At 39.8% G+C, this 14027-nt stretch overlaps 1 protein-coding gene across 2 annotated transcripts in view; it reads right to left on the reverse strand.

The window, feature by feature from the left end:
- Positions 1–14027, reverse strand: part of SMG6 (SMG6 nonsense mediated mRNA decay factor) — a 230580-nt gene that overhangs the window by 209826 nt on the left and 6727 nt on the right. For both annotated transcript variants that reach the window (XM_032429307.1, XM_032429306.1), the window contains exons 5-8: positions 12018–12124; positions 11683–11761; positions 3874–3984; positions 3290–3502 (exon numbers count right to left, since the gene is read on the reverse strand). In XM_032429307.1, the coding sequence (XP_032285198.1) occupies positions 3290–3502; positions 3874–3984; positions 11683–11761; positions 12018–12124 (510 nt within the window). The remainder of the gene's footprint in view (positions 1–3289; positions 3503–3873; positions 3985–11682; positions 11762–12017; positions 12125–14027) is intronic.

Below are 14027 nucleotides of genomic sequence, written 5' to 3' on the forward strand. Positions count from 1 at the left end.
AGTTAGTTCTGCTATAATCCTTGTTTCGAAAATATCTATTTGTTCCATTGTGATAAATATACTGGGGAACAATCTGAGCATAGCACAAATTTTGCATCTCCTTATACGTGATTTTGTTCATGTGATACACTGAGTGAACACAGAAAACTGCACTGGGTTGAACTGAGCTACACAGGAACAGAAAACACACACACTTTCCAAATATCTACCAGCTACCGCAGTTCACCATGTGAACTCGTTCTAAGCCACACCGATCCACATCTGGTGTTACATCTATCCATCCAATTTCAAATAACCCTCCTTCCACCACTTCACCATAACACTCAAGCTGCAATCCTCCTAAAGCCCGCTTCTAAAGTTCATTTCTTTTCCAAAATAGTATTTATGTATTTCTTAACCAATGGACATGTATAAAATTGCACAACTGTCTTAGGTTCATATCTTTTAATAAGTCACTACGGATATTTTTGAGTGCTGTGCCCCTAACCCCATCTTACCCAAAAGCTCTGTGGCTTTTTTTCTGTGCAATTTTACAAAGCACAGTGATTTTTAGGACTCTGTGTGTTATAACATTATAACAGAACTGACTGTATGTCCAATTCATAACTTAGAAAAGCAAACTATAGGGGCACCTGGGTGGATGATGATTAGGCTGAAAATATAAAAACAGCTTCACAAACAGTTTAAAAAAGAAATGACCATTTTCCTCTGTATATGTCTCTAATTATTTGAAATTTCTACCAAAAACACACCCATATATTATTTGTATGATTAAAAATAATTATTAAAATTAATAAAACTAATAATTAATTTACTAATAAAATTAATAAAAATTAATAGATCTAATGACAACCCATATGCTGAAAATGCATTCTCTGAGATGCAAATAAGAATAAAAACACAGACTTAGGGACGCCTGGGTGGCTCAGTTGGTTAAGCGTCTGCCTTCAGCTCAGGTCACGATCCCGGGGTCCTGGGAGCCAGTCCTGCATCGGGCTCCCTGCTCAGGAGGGAGCCTACTTCTCCCACTGCCCCTCTGTCCCCCTACCCCACTCGTACTCATTCTCTCTCTCTCAAATAAAATATTAAAAAATAAATAAATAAAAAGAGACTTATAAACACATTACTTAAAAATCAATGAAATACCTAATGGAAGAGAGAGATCTATAGGATATTAGTTATAACCTTAACTCTTATGAAGGATACTCCCTAACCTTGAGGTGAAGGTCAAAGAAAGCCATAAAATGCTTTCTCAAATTGTTGCTACCCGCATTTTATTTATTTACTTAAAATATTTATTTATTTGAGAGAGAGAGAAAAATGCAAGAGCACAGGGGGAGGGGGAGACTCCCTGCTGAGCGTGAAGCCCGGTGTGGGCCCTGAGATCATGACCTGAGCCAAAACCAAGAGTCCACACTCAACTGCCTGAGACACCCAGGAGCCCCTGTTGCTTTCATTTTAGAGACAGACAGTGGAGCTAACCCAATAGAACAATTTCTCTCTTATTCAAATAGGCTTCCCATTTGGGGCTGCAATATCCAAACTGGGAGAGTGCAGCAGTGAGAGAGTCTACCATAGAGGCAACTCCTCTGAAGCACCCCGTGCAAACCATGGCACACGGCAAATTGGAAGTTTCATTTATAAGTAATGACTACTTTCCAAGTCATGCAGAAAACAGCTAAAGACTAAAAAGGATAAAGGAAGAGAAGTGGAAATTTTATTTTTTTTTTTAAAGATTTTATTTATTTTAAAGAGAGAGAGCGGGGGGCAGAGCACAGGGAGTGGGACAAGCAGACTCGTGGTGAGCACAGAGCCCGACATGGGGCTTGATCTCACAACCCTGAGATCATGGCCTGAGCAGAAACCAGGAGTTGGGCAATCAACCGAATGAGCTGCCCAGGTGCCCCAGAGAAATGGAAATTTTAAATTAAACCCCAAGGAAGTCCTCCTATCCCACCACCTTCGATTCATTCTTAGCAGACAACCATGTCTCCCACTTCAAAAAGAAAAAAGAAAACATCAAAAAGGCCCTCCCTCATCTTCCTCCTCCAATTCCCACCAACTTACCTGACCCCCTATTACCTGTTCCTTTCCCTCAAGCATAAGAAAGAGGGATCTCTCACCCTCATTCAGGCTAATCCGTAAACTTGTGCTCCAGATTCCTCTCCCTTCCAATCCTCTACAAGGACCTCTCCCTGCCCGCCATCTATCTCCTTTCTCTCTTAGATCTTCAACCTACTTCTCATTGTTTTTTTCTCGAGTGACTGAATCAACTCTCATGACTTCAATTCCATCTATAAGAGGATGCCTTCAAATATCTTCATCTCTAATCCAGAATGCCCTCCCCAGCTTCAGATAAGATAGCCTTTAAATCTCTCTTCAATGTCCTATAGAAATTCTAACATGTCTAAAACTAAACTCCTCATTTTTCTCCTAAAACCAATTCTACCTCTATTCCCTATCTCAAGGAATAGACCAGCGTTCACTCAGTTTCCAACCCAGAAACACCTAGGTAGATGTTACTTTTGATTTCCTCTTGTCCTTCAGCTCCCCCTGTCCACTCAAGTCCTTTGGATTCTACCTCATTAATATACCTCGTATTTGTTCACTTCTCCCCATCTCCAAAGCCATTTCCTGGTTCAGGTCCTCTCCACATCATACTTGGATTATTGTAGTACCCCTCCTACTCTTCCTATTTCTAGTCTTACCCTTCTCCAAACTTTTCACAAAGCAGCCAGAGTTATATTTCTAAAATGTGTATCTGACAAGTTACTTCCTTATTTAAAGCATTCAATAGTTCCCTACTACCTTCAGGATAAAGGTCAAATTATTTACTGTGTGACCCTTCAAGATGTGGTCCCAGGTCACCCCACCATCCACTCCACTAGGAATTTTACTCTCAAAGGACAATGAACCAGCCATCTGCAGTTTTCCTACTATGCTCTCTCTCCTACTAGCTTCACAAAATCCCTACAGAATCCTAAAGCATCATATTGGTGACTCTAAACCCAAAGCAGCAAAAAATTCTCATCCTACACTAAGTAGATCTTCCTTTAGAAAAACTAGTTTTACTAAATTCTACAGTGCCACATAGTGGTGAGAGAGGGAAGCATATAATAAAGATGAAGTGAAGCTGGAGGAGAAAGAGGACGACGTCAGAAAGCCTGAAGTGATTTACCTTCCCCAGGATTCATGGGAAATGTCTGTGCAGTGCCTCCCAGTTGCATGTACTGGGGCATCCACTTTTACTTAGCTAGTCTTGATCATTATATCACCCTCAGGAACTTACATCACTTGGGCTCAGGCTGCCCAGCCCATTCTCCTGCTCAGAATCCTTCCCAGATTCAGTGCCCTGGGAGGACCGGGGATGTGATGGATGGATCCAGATCTCTAAGCGAGTGGTGTCATCTCCAACATGCCGGAAAGTAGACTTCTTTCCTTTCCGCCACTGGTCAGGGCTCAGTTCCAATTCCTCGTGTTGCTTTTTTTCCATCTGCTCTGCCTGTACAACATACAAACACATAAGCTCAGACTCTCCTGGGAGTCAACTAATAAAAAGAGGCACTCACCTCATCTTGAGTTTGTTGCCCAGGGGCTATAAAAAATAAAGACTTTTCTATAGTCCCTAAGTAGCAAAGTATTATCTGCTTTGTCTCATAGAAGTTATTAATTTCATAATCTAGATGCACACCCAAAGGCCCTGGAGAACCCTCCTAAAGATGAGTTTGGTTCTGCATAGGGGCTGACTGACTTATCAGCACAGCCCAATGGGACCCCCTGAGGGCATTATAAGGCATTCCTCTGAGGACACGGAAGCACTAAGAGAAACACATTCTTTTAGGAAGGAATGAGTCTGCCTGCATCCCCACTCACCTTTCGTTTGGTCTCCTCAAACAAGCTCATGAGACTCTCCTTGGCAGTCAGGATAGGGTTGCTGGCAGCTAAACTGCGCATATAGTAATAGACAGCATCAAGCTTCCTCCTCTGCAGAAAGAGGCCAGAGACATCAAGTCAACCAGTTCTCTTCCTGACTCCAGCCTGAGTCAGCCGACCTAGAAAACCTTACTATCTCTCCCAGGCTATAAGGAATTCCAATAAGAAAATCAGAATGCTATCCATGGGATGAACCACGGCAATTACGTCAGGGATCTCTCCTGGCACAGGACTCTGACTTACATGTGGAGGTACTCTAAGAGCCAAGTACTCACAAGAGGGAGAAAAGAATAAAGAGCCTCATCAAATATAAAATCCAATTTTGTTTTTAGAGAAAGAAAATGTTCAACTCACTAGTTATTAGCTAAAAAAATATTATAAATAACAATGGCAATATCAATGATTAAGCACAGTGAGACAAGTGACCATCACTTCATAGATTTTACTCCTAAACCTAAGAACACTGCCCCATAGGCATTATTAGTCCCATTTCAAAGATGAAGAAAGGGGAGCCCAGGAAGATTGTTGTCCAACAACATAACTTGTCCATCAAAGCCTCCAAGCCAAATCCTGGGTATGCCAGTATATAAACCTAGGTCTGTCTGGCTCCTGAGTTCAGGTTTGCCCTATACCACACTGATTCTGCACAGAAAGGGACCTATAAACTATTATCCAATGAATTCAGCAAATAAATACTTCAAGTTTGTTTCACAACCAATTAATAAGGAAAAGAAAGGGAGAAGATCAGAAAGGAGAAAGAAAAACACTGAAACAAAGGGGGAAAGAATGTAAAAAAGCCTTTCTCCAACTTCATATATATTTTTTTCCTTTTTTTCTAGCTGTCTCAAAATGCATTTATTTATTTATTTATTTATTTATTTATTTTTAAGATTTTATTTATTTATTTGACAGAGAGAGACACAGCGAGAGAGGGAACACAAGCAGGGGGAATGGGAGAGGGAGAAGCAGGCTTCCCGCAGAGCAGAGAGCCCGATGTGGGGCTCGATCCCAGGATGCTGGGATCATGACCTGAGCCGAAGGCAGACGCTTAACGACTGAGCCACCCAGGCGCCCCTCAAAATGCATTTAGAACACTAACTTCTCGGGATGCCTGGGTGGCTCAGTCGGTTAAGCGTCTGCCTTCGGCTCAGGTCATGATCCCAGGGTCCTGGGATCGAGTCCCACATCGGGCTCCCTGCTCCGCGGGGATCCTGCTTCTCCCTCTGCCTCTGCCTCTCTCTCTCTCTCATGAATAAATAAATAAAATCTTAAAAAAAAAAAAAAAAAAAGAACACTAACTTCTCTCTCACCCCTGTAACTCATTCTTCAAAACTTAAATCTTAAAAACAACAACAACAACAACAAAAAACCTCGCATCTTCTATTCAGCTAGCATGGTTAAAGGTACACACTCTAAGGTCAACTGCCTGAGTTTGAATTAGGTCCTGCCACTTATTAGGTAGATATTTATTAGAAGATATTTATACATATATGGCTCCTAAAATGAATAAAATTCATATAACACATACAGTTTAACAGATTATCTGATATACTGTTACAGTCAGTTAAATGGGGGCTATTTTTTAAGATTTTATTTTTAAGTAATCTCTACTACACTGCCTTGGGGCTCAAACTCACAACCCTGAGATCAACAGTCACATACTCTACTGACTAAGCCAGACAGGCACCCCTAATGGGGGCTATTTTTAATATTATCCCAATCTGTACTGATCTCAGCCTATACCACTCACTTGATTTTAGATTGCGTTTTGTCGATTCTACAATGATTTTTTCATATTTTAACATTTCTGAAATCAAGATAGAACTTACAATCAATATCTACCATTATGTCCTATTTATAATTCACATATTCTTTTTTTTTTTTTTCACATATTCTTTCTTAATGGTCCAGAAAATAATGGCACATCTAATCAATTGCATCAAATTTCATGACGTCTAATTTCTATCACTGTCTACACACCTCACTTGCCCTCTCAACACATTTTTCAGAGCAGAAAACATATCACATATTCATCACTCACAGCACCCAGCAAAGCGCTGTGCACAAACATGTTCTCACTGAATTCTTGAGATTCACTGAATGACTGATTGGAGGAAACAGAAAATTAAGAAAGTGATAGTAAAAGACAACTAGGATAAAAGGGAGACAGAAAAAGAGGGACAGAGGAAAAGAGCTTGAAAGGACCATTAATTTAGGTCAGAGGTCTATGAAAGAAAAATATACCAATTTAATCAGAATGGCAAAAAGCCACAGAGGGAATTCAGTGAAGTTGTAAGATATTATGATCAATGCTCAAAAATCAGTTATATTTCTATATATTAGTAATAAACAATCTTTAAAAGAAATTAAGAAAATAATTCCATTTACAACAGCATCAAAAAGAATAACATACTTAGGAATAAGTTTAACCAAGGAAGTGTAAAACTTATATACTGAAAATTATAAAACACGTCTGAAAGAAACTAAAGAAGACCTAAATAAATAAAAAACATCTGTGTAAATACTCCCCAAAGCAACTACACAGTCAATGTAATTCTTATGAAAATCCCAGTGACTCTTTTTGCAGAAATGAAAAAGCTGATCCTAAAATCCATATGGAATTACAAGAAACCCCAAACAGCCAAACTCATCTTAAAAAAGAAGAACAAAGGTGGAAAACCCATATATCCTGGTTTCAAAATTTACCACAAAGCTATAGTAATTAAAACAATGAGGTGCTGGCATAAGGGTAGACATATGGATCCATGGACGAGAACTGAGAGTCCAGAAATAAATCCAGGCACCAACTGAGTTACAACAAGGATCCCAAGACTAGTCAATGGGGAAAGAACAGCCTCTTCAGCAAATGGTACTAGAACTGGATATCCACATGCAAAAGAATGAAGCTGGGCCCATATTTCACACCATTTACTTAATGAAAAATGGGCCAAAGATCTAAATATAAAAACTATAAAAACTCTTAGAAGAGGGGCATCTGGGTAGCTAAGTCGGTTAAATGTCCAATTCTTGGTTTCCGCTCAGGTCATGATCTCATGGGTCGTGGGATCAAGCCCTGCATCAGGCTCTGTGCTCAGCAGGGAACTGGCTTGAAGATTCTCTCCCTCTGTCCTCTCAAATTATAAATAAATAAATCTTTCTTTTTAAGATTTTATTTATTTGAGAGAGAGAGACAGTGCACAAGCAGGGGGATCAGCAGGCAGAGGGAGAAGCAGGCTCCCCGCTGAGCAAGGAGACTGATGTGTGACTCGATCCTAGGACCCTGGGACCCAAGCTAAAGGCAGAGTCTTAAAGAGATTTTTGTACACTCACATTCATGGCAGCATTATTCACAATGGCCAAAAGGTGGAAGTGTGCACTGACAGATGAAGTGATAAACAAAATATGGTATATACATATAACTGAGTGCTATTCAGCCTTAAAGAGGAAATTCTGACACAAGCTGTAACATGGATGGACCTTTAGGATATCATGCTAAGTGAAATAAGCCAGTCACAAAAAGAAATACTGTATGATTCCACTTATATTAAGTACCTAAAGTAGACAAATTCAGAGACAGAAAGTAGAAGGGTGGTTGTCAGTGGTTGGAGGGAGGGGAAAATGGGGAGTTGCTTAATTAATGGGTATAAAGTTTCAGTTTTGCAAGATGAAGAGAGTTCTGGAGGTTAGTTGCAAAACAGTGTAAATGTAAAATGGGTAAGATGGTAAATTTCATCTTATGTATATTTTACAAATAAATTTTTTTAATTTTTTTAATATAAGACAAAATAGGCAAAGGATTTATATAGACATTTCTCCAAATGGCCTATAATGCAGCTCAACATCATTAGTTGTTAGGGAAATGCAAATCAAAACCACAATGAGATACTACTTCAAAGTCAATAGATTTGTAGATAACAACAAAATGATTCTAGAGTTTATATGGAAAGGCAAAAGATCCAGAATAGCCTACACAATACTGACAAAGAAGAACATGGTCGGAAGACCGAACTACCCAACTTCATGACCTACCATTAAGCTACTATAGTGGTACTGGCCAAAGAACAGACAAACAGATCAATGGAATGAAATAGAGAGCCCAGAAATAGACCCAGACAAATACAGCCAGCTGATCTTTGACAAAGGAAGAAAGACAATTCGATGGAGAAAGGATGATCTTTTCAACAAATGGTGTTGAAACAACTGGACATCGACATGCAAAACAATGAATCTATGCCACAGACCTTATGCCTTTCTAGATCGCAGACCTAAATGTAAGATGTAAAACTATACTCCTAGAAGATAACACAGGAGAAAATCTAGATAACCTTGGGTTTGGTGAGGAGTTCTTAGATATTACACCAAAAGCAAAATTCACAAAAGAAGAAGTTGGTAAGTTGGATTTCATTAAAATTAAAAACTTTTGTTCTGTGCTAAGAAAATGAAAAGATAAGCCACATACAGAGAAAATATTCACAAAACACATACCTAATAAAGGACTGATATTCAAAATATACACTTAAAACTCAACAATAAAAAAACAACCCAATTTAAAGATGGGCAAAAGATCAAAACAGACACCTCACCAAAGAAGATACACAAATGGCAAATAAGCACATGAAAGGATGCTCCACGTCATATGTTATTAGGGAAATGCAAGTTAAAATGAGATAATGCTACACATCTATTATAGAATGACCAAAATCCAGAACACTGACAACACTAAATGCTGATGAGGATGCAGAGCAACAGGAACTCTCATCCACTGCCTGAAGGAATGCAAAATGGCACAGCCACTTCGGAAGACAGTCTGGTAATTTCTTCCAAACTACATACACTCTTACCATACAATCCAGCAATCACACTACTTGGTATTTATCTAAATGAGATGACAATTTATGTCCACACAAGACCTGCACACAAACATTTACAGCATTTTTATTTATAATTGCCAGAACTTGAAAACAACCAAGATGTCCTTCAATAGGGGAATGAATAAACAAACTGTGGTACATCCATACAATGGAATATTACTCAACAATAGAAAGAAAAGAGCTGTCACATCACAAAAGTAATCCTAAATGCATATTACTAAGTGAAACAAGCTAATCTGAAAATAATACTACATACTGTATGGTTTCCAACTATGACATTCAGGAAAAGGCAAAACTATAGACAGTAAAAATTAAGATTACTAGAGGTTCAGAGGAGTGAGGAGGGATGAATAGGTGGAGGTGGAGCACAGGGTATTTTTAGGACAGTGAAACTACTCTGTATGATACTGTAATGATGAATACATGTCATTACAGATTTGTTCAAATCCACAGACTGTACAAAAGTGAACCCTAATGTAAACTAGGAACTTTAGTTAGTGATAAGGTATCAATACTGGCTCACCAATAACAAACAAATGTATTACACTAATGCAAGATGTTAATGACAGGGAAAATTGACTGGGAGAGGAGTTGAGGGAGTATATGGGAACTCTCTGTACTTTCTGCTTAATTTTTCTGCAAACTTAAAACTGACAAGGAGTGAAGGAAGGAAGGAAGGAAGGAAAGAAAGAAGAAAAGAAAGAGAGAGAAAGGAAGGAAGGAAGGAAAGAAGAAAAAAACATTAAAGAAAAAAATGTCCCCAAGTGGGGGGAAAAAACCCACAGTGTGGGTGGGTCATAATCAAAGAAATGAAAATGTTGGTGAGAACATGGAGGAACTAGAAACCTTGTACATTGCTGGTGGGAATGTAAAAAGGTGCAGCCTCTATGGAAAAGTTTGGTGATCCCTTAAAAAGTTAAACATGGGGGCGCCTGCTGGCTCTGTCAGTTAAACATCTGACTCTTGATTTCGGCTCAGATCATGATCTCAGGGTCGTGAGATCGAGCCCCGCATTGGGCTCCATGCTCAGCAGGGAGTCTGCTTCTCTCCCTCTCTCTCTTCGTTCCTCCCCCCACCAGCATACACACTGTCTCTAAAATAAAAAAATCTTAAAAAAAAAGGCTAAACGTGGAATTACCATATAACCCAGCAATTCCACTCATAAGTATAGACTCAGAAGAACTGACGACAGATATTCAAATACCTGTACTTCACAAAGCACTATTCACAATAGCTAAAAGGTGAAAACAAACCAAAACGTCCAATAACTAATGAATAAAGTATAGTATATCTATACAACGGAATATGATTTGGCCATAAAAATGAAGTACTGAGACATCCTACAACATAAACGAACCTCAAAAACTTTATGCTAAATGCAAGAAGCCAGACATAAAGAAGTCACATACTGGATGATTCCATTTATATGAAACATTCAATAGGTATATCCTGAAACAGAAAGCAGACTAAGTGGTTGCCAGAGGCTGGGAGGTAGAAGGAATGGAGAGTAATGGGTATAGGGTTTCCTTTTGGGGTGATGAAAACGTCTTGGACTTAGATAGAGTTGATAGTTGCATAATACTATTAGTGTACTAAAGAAAATAAAGAGTGAATGAAGAGGGGCACCTGGGTGGCTCAGTCGGTTAAGCATCTACCTTCAGCTCAGGTCATGATCCCAGGGTCCTAGGATAAAGCCCCGCATTGGGCTCCCTGCTCAGTGGGAAGTCTGCTTCTCCCTCTACCCCTCCCCACTGTTGGTGATCTCTCTCTCTCTCTCTCACTCAAATAAATAAATAAAATCTAAAAAAAGAAAGAGTGGGGGCGCCTGGGTGGCTCAGTTGCTGGGCGTCTGCCTTCGGCTCAGGTCATGATCCCAGGGTCCTGGGATCGAGCCCCGCATTGGGCTCCCTGCTCCACGGGAAGCCTGCTTCTCCCTCTCCCACTCCCCCGCTTGTGTTCCCTCTCTCGCTGTGTCTCTCTCTGTCAAAAAATAAAATCTTAAAAAAGAAAGAACGAAAGAAAGAAAGAGTGAATGAAGATATTCTAGAGATGTAGAAGGAAGTGTCAGTCAACCACACTACTTAATCAACAATTTCAATCCATCATGAAGTGTTAGGAATTTCTTTGAATCTTTTGTTGAATAAAGGGGAATAAATATTTTAACTCAAACACTGATTATTCGGGCAATGAAATTTTATAGCATTATGAAAACTCTTCCTGCTAAATGAGCATGTTAGCTGCTTTATACTTAAATCTTTGATACCTACCATTGACCTCCCCACCGCCTTCAATTCAGCTTCCTTACGAGGGGCTGTTACCTGCTCCCAAGGCTCTCTGTTAGAGGCATATTGAGAGGAGTTTGGTAAGATCTAGAAAGATACAATTTGGCACTAAGTGCTTCTGCTAAGGAGGCTCATTAAGTGAAAACTTAAGAGGAATAAGGGGATAATCCGGGGAAAGGAAGTAAGGATCTCACTAGTTAGGGCTAGTTGAGGACTTTAAGGAAAAGTGGTAAAGGGAGCCTTATTTTCCTTCTAGAAATGAGTAACCTCATTCAACAGGACAGGGAAGGGAAGAAAGACAAGATTCAGAGCAGAAGCCTTGGTCAAAAACAAAGAGTGGTGTTTGGCTGGAGCATGAGCATTCCTTTAGGAACTTAAGTGCAATGAAAGGGGATGAAGTACAGATTCAACTGGAATGAAGAATCACTGACAACTTACCTCTGAAAGTAACAAGAGGAATGTGAGGATGGCAGGAAAGGATATTTTTTAGGTTTAGTGTTCAGAGGAACTCTAGCTCCAGGAGCTGATGCTATCAAAATCCATTCTTTCTAAGATACTGTCTGCAAAATACTTCCCCTGTCCATAGGATTGCTTACCGTATACACTGCCAGCAGAGCCAACTGGTTATATGGGCGCCCATTCTTGGGAGCAATATGCTGGGCCTTTAGGTACCAACTGGAATAGAAAAACAGTAAAAAATGCTAGCTCCATATCAATGCTTTCCCATTTCATCACCTGATAGCTTTAACTGCTTAAGACATAAGCTGGAGTGTTAGATGTAACGCTGGAGTGGTAAAGCCTGATTACAAAGACCAACAGGGGCACCTGTAGGACTTCCATATGAGAGGCAGCTCGGGTGGCCCATTGCTCTTAATAGGGCTTAGCTTAACGCCGCAAGGAAAGAGAAGCAATGAACAAGAGGCAAAAGTACCTGCGTGCTTTCCCGTAGTTTGCTGTGTCATTGGCTTGTTCCCGATACCTAGCAATATCTCCTTGGCAAATCATACATCGCTGGGCACTGATCAAAGCATATTTTACCTTCAGGAAAAATGATCAGTTAGTTGATCAGTTAGTAGTGTACCCAAGAAACTTTAACTTCAACACCAAAGGACAATGATAGGATCAAAGTGACAGAACAGCACTAATAAGGCACTAGTAGTCCTCAACAAAGAAAAAAGTTTTCAGTCTAAACTTGCCTAGCGAAAACAGCCAATATGAGAAAGATTGGCAGAAAAGAGAGGGGTCATTCTTATTTCAAGTCCCAGGTAAACAGAAGAAAACATTCTGAAACCTGGAAACCAGGAAACCTGACTCTCTATGTAAGGGTTGTGTGATCTTCCGTAGGCCTTTGGGACTGTTTTTTGGACTCAAGTTTCTTCATCTGAATATAAAAATGCATACTCCATAGAGTAAGTGTTAAATACTTCACAAATTATAAAGTGATATACAAATACTAAGACAATTGTTTATTCTGTTATTTTCCTGTCATCACTATAGTCTCTCTCTCCTCAAACTATTAGTATCACTGCACTGTGTTACTGCATTTCATTCACTTTGCAAAACAGTAACAATTCCCTAAAACGATAACATAGTCACCCTTTACCAAACACCTACAAAATGGCCAGGGACTGGGTAGTTCTCTCTCCCTCTCTATATGTATGTTTTCTCAATAATGGGCTTGGCATCTGTCCCTCCATTAGAAAACAACAGAGTAGACCCTTAACAATCCCAAGACATGTGTCCAACCAAAAAACCTAAGGAACATCACTTCATAACATACAATTCCACTCCACCTCACACACAAGAAATTAACACATCACCAAATAAAGAACAAAACTTCAAGGAGAAGTAGATACTGCCCCTGAGGAGGGCTCATCCACTAGCTAAATAACTAGCTGCTGCACATCAACCTCCTAATATATAACAAATGTGTGCCTCAGCAAAGTTATGTACCATTACAAGCCATATACCTTCAGAGTCCTGACTATTCCACACATTCTATGAATGAACACCAAGAACCCTTTGTAGTTAGCTGACAAAGCACCAAGAAAACAGATTATGTTTCCATACTATAGCACTCTACTATCTCAATGGGGGGAAGAAAAAACCAAATTCCACCAAAGGCTCTCCACTATCCTCTGGATGAAGTCCCAGATGGTCTAGCTTCTGTCTACCTCTGCAGCACCACCTCCCCCCTCTCTCTCTGTACCTCAGTCAGACTAGACTTTTCTTAGTCTCCCTAACACACCATGCTCTTTCCAGCTTCAGGACCTGCACATATACTACTTCCTCTCCATAGAATGTTCTAGCATCTTCACATACACCTTCACTTGGCTAACATCTCAGGTTTTTAGCCCCAGCTTAACTGACTTCCTCAGTCTTCCATGATCCTCTAAACCCCTTTACCTTATACCCCCACCACAACATCCTTTGCAGAAGTCGCTGCATCTGCAATTACTAATCTACCACCTGTACTCACCCCTAAGCAAACTCTAAACTCCAAGAGCTGGGATCATGGCTTTCTTGTTCCACAATGAATTATGTGTCTTAGAAAGACACGTGGCATGTAGGAGGGTCTCAATAAATACTTGTTGATTAGTAATAGAGTTTGTGCACACCAATCATCAGGAGTAGAAAGACAAGAGGAAGTCTCTGCTCCATAAATCATATGCCTTTCTCTAATGAATCTTTATTTAACTTCTTCCTTTACCCTGGCCCTTTCCTCTCAATATATAAATATGCTTAAGACTCTTCCAGCTTAAAAACAAACTTCTCTTGACACTATGTTCTCTTTTAACTACTATCTTCCCTCCTTGCCTTCACAGCCAAGATTCTTAAAAGGATGGTCTATATTACTCCCTTCGTTGTATCTACTGTCCCACTTTTCATTCTCTGCAATCTGTCTTCCATCCTCTCCAACTGAAATAAATTGTGATAAGCT

The sequence above is a fragment of the Phoca vitulina genome, unplaced genomic scaffold (genome assembly GCF_004348235.1).
Source record: "Phoca vitulina isolate PV1807 unplaced genomic scaffold, GSC_HSeal_1.0 scaffold40, whole genome shotgun sequence".
NCBI lineage: Eukaryota > Metazoa > Chordata > Mammalia > Carnivora > Phocidae > Phoca > Phoca vitulina.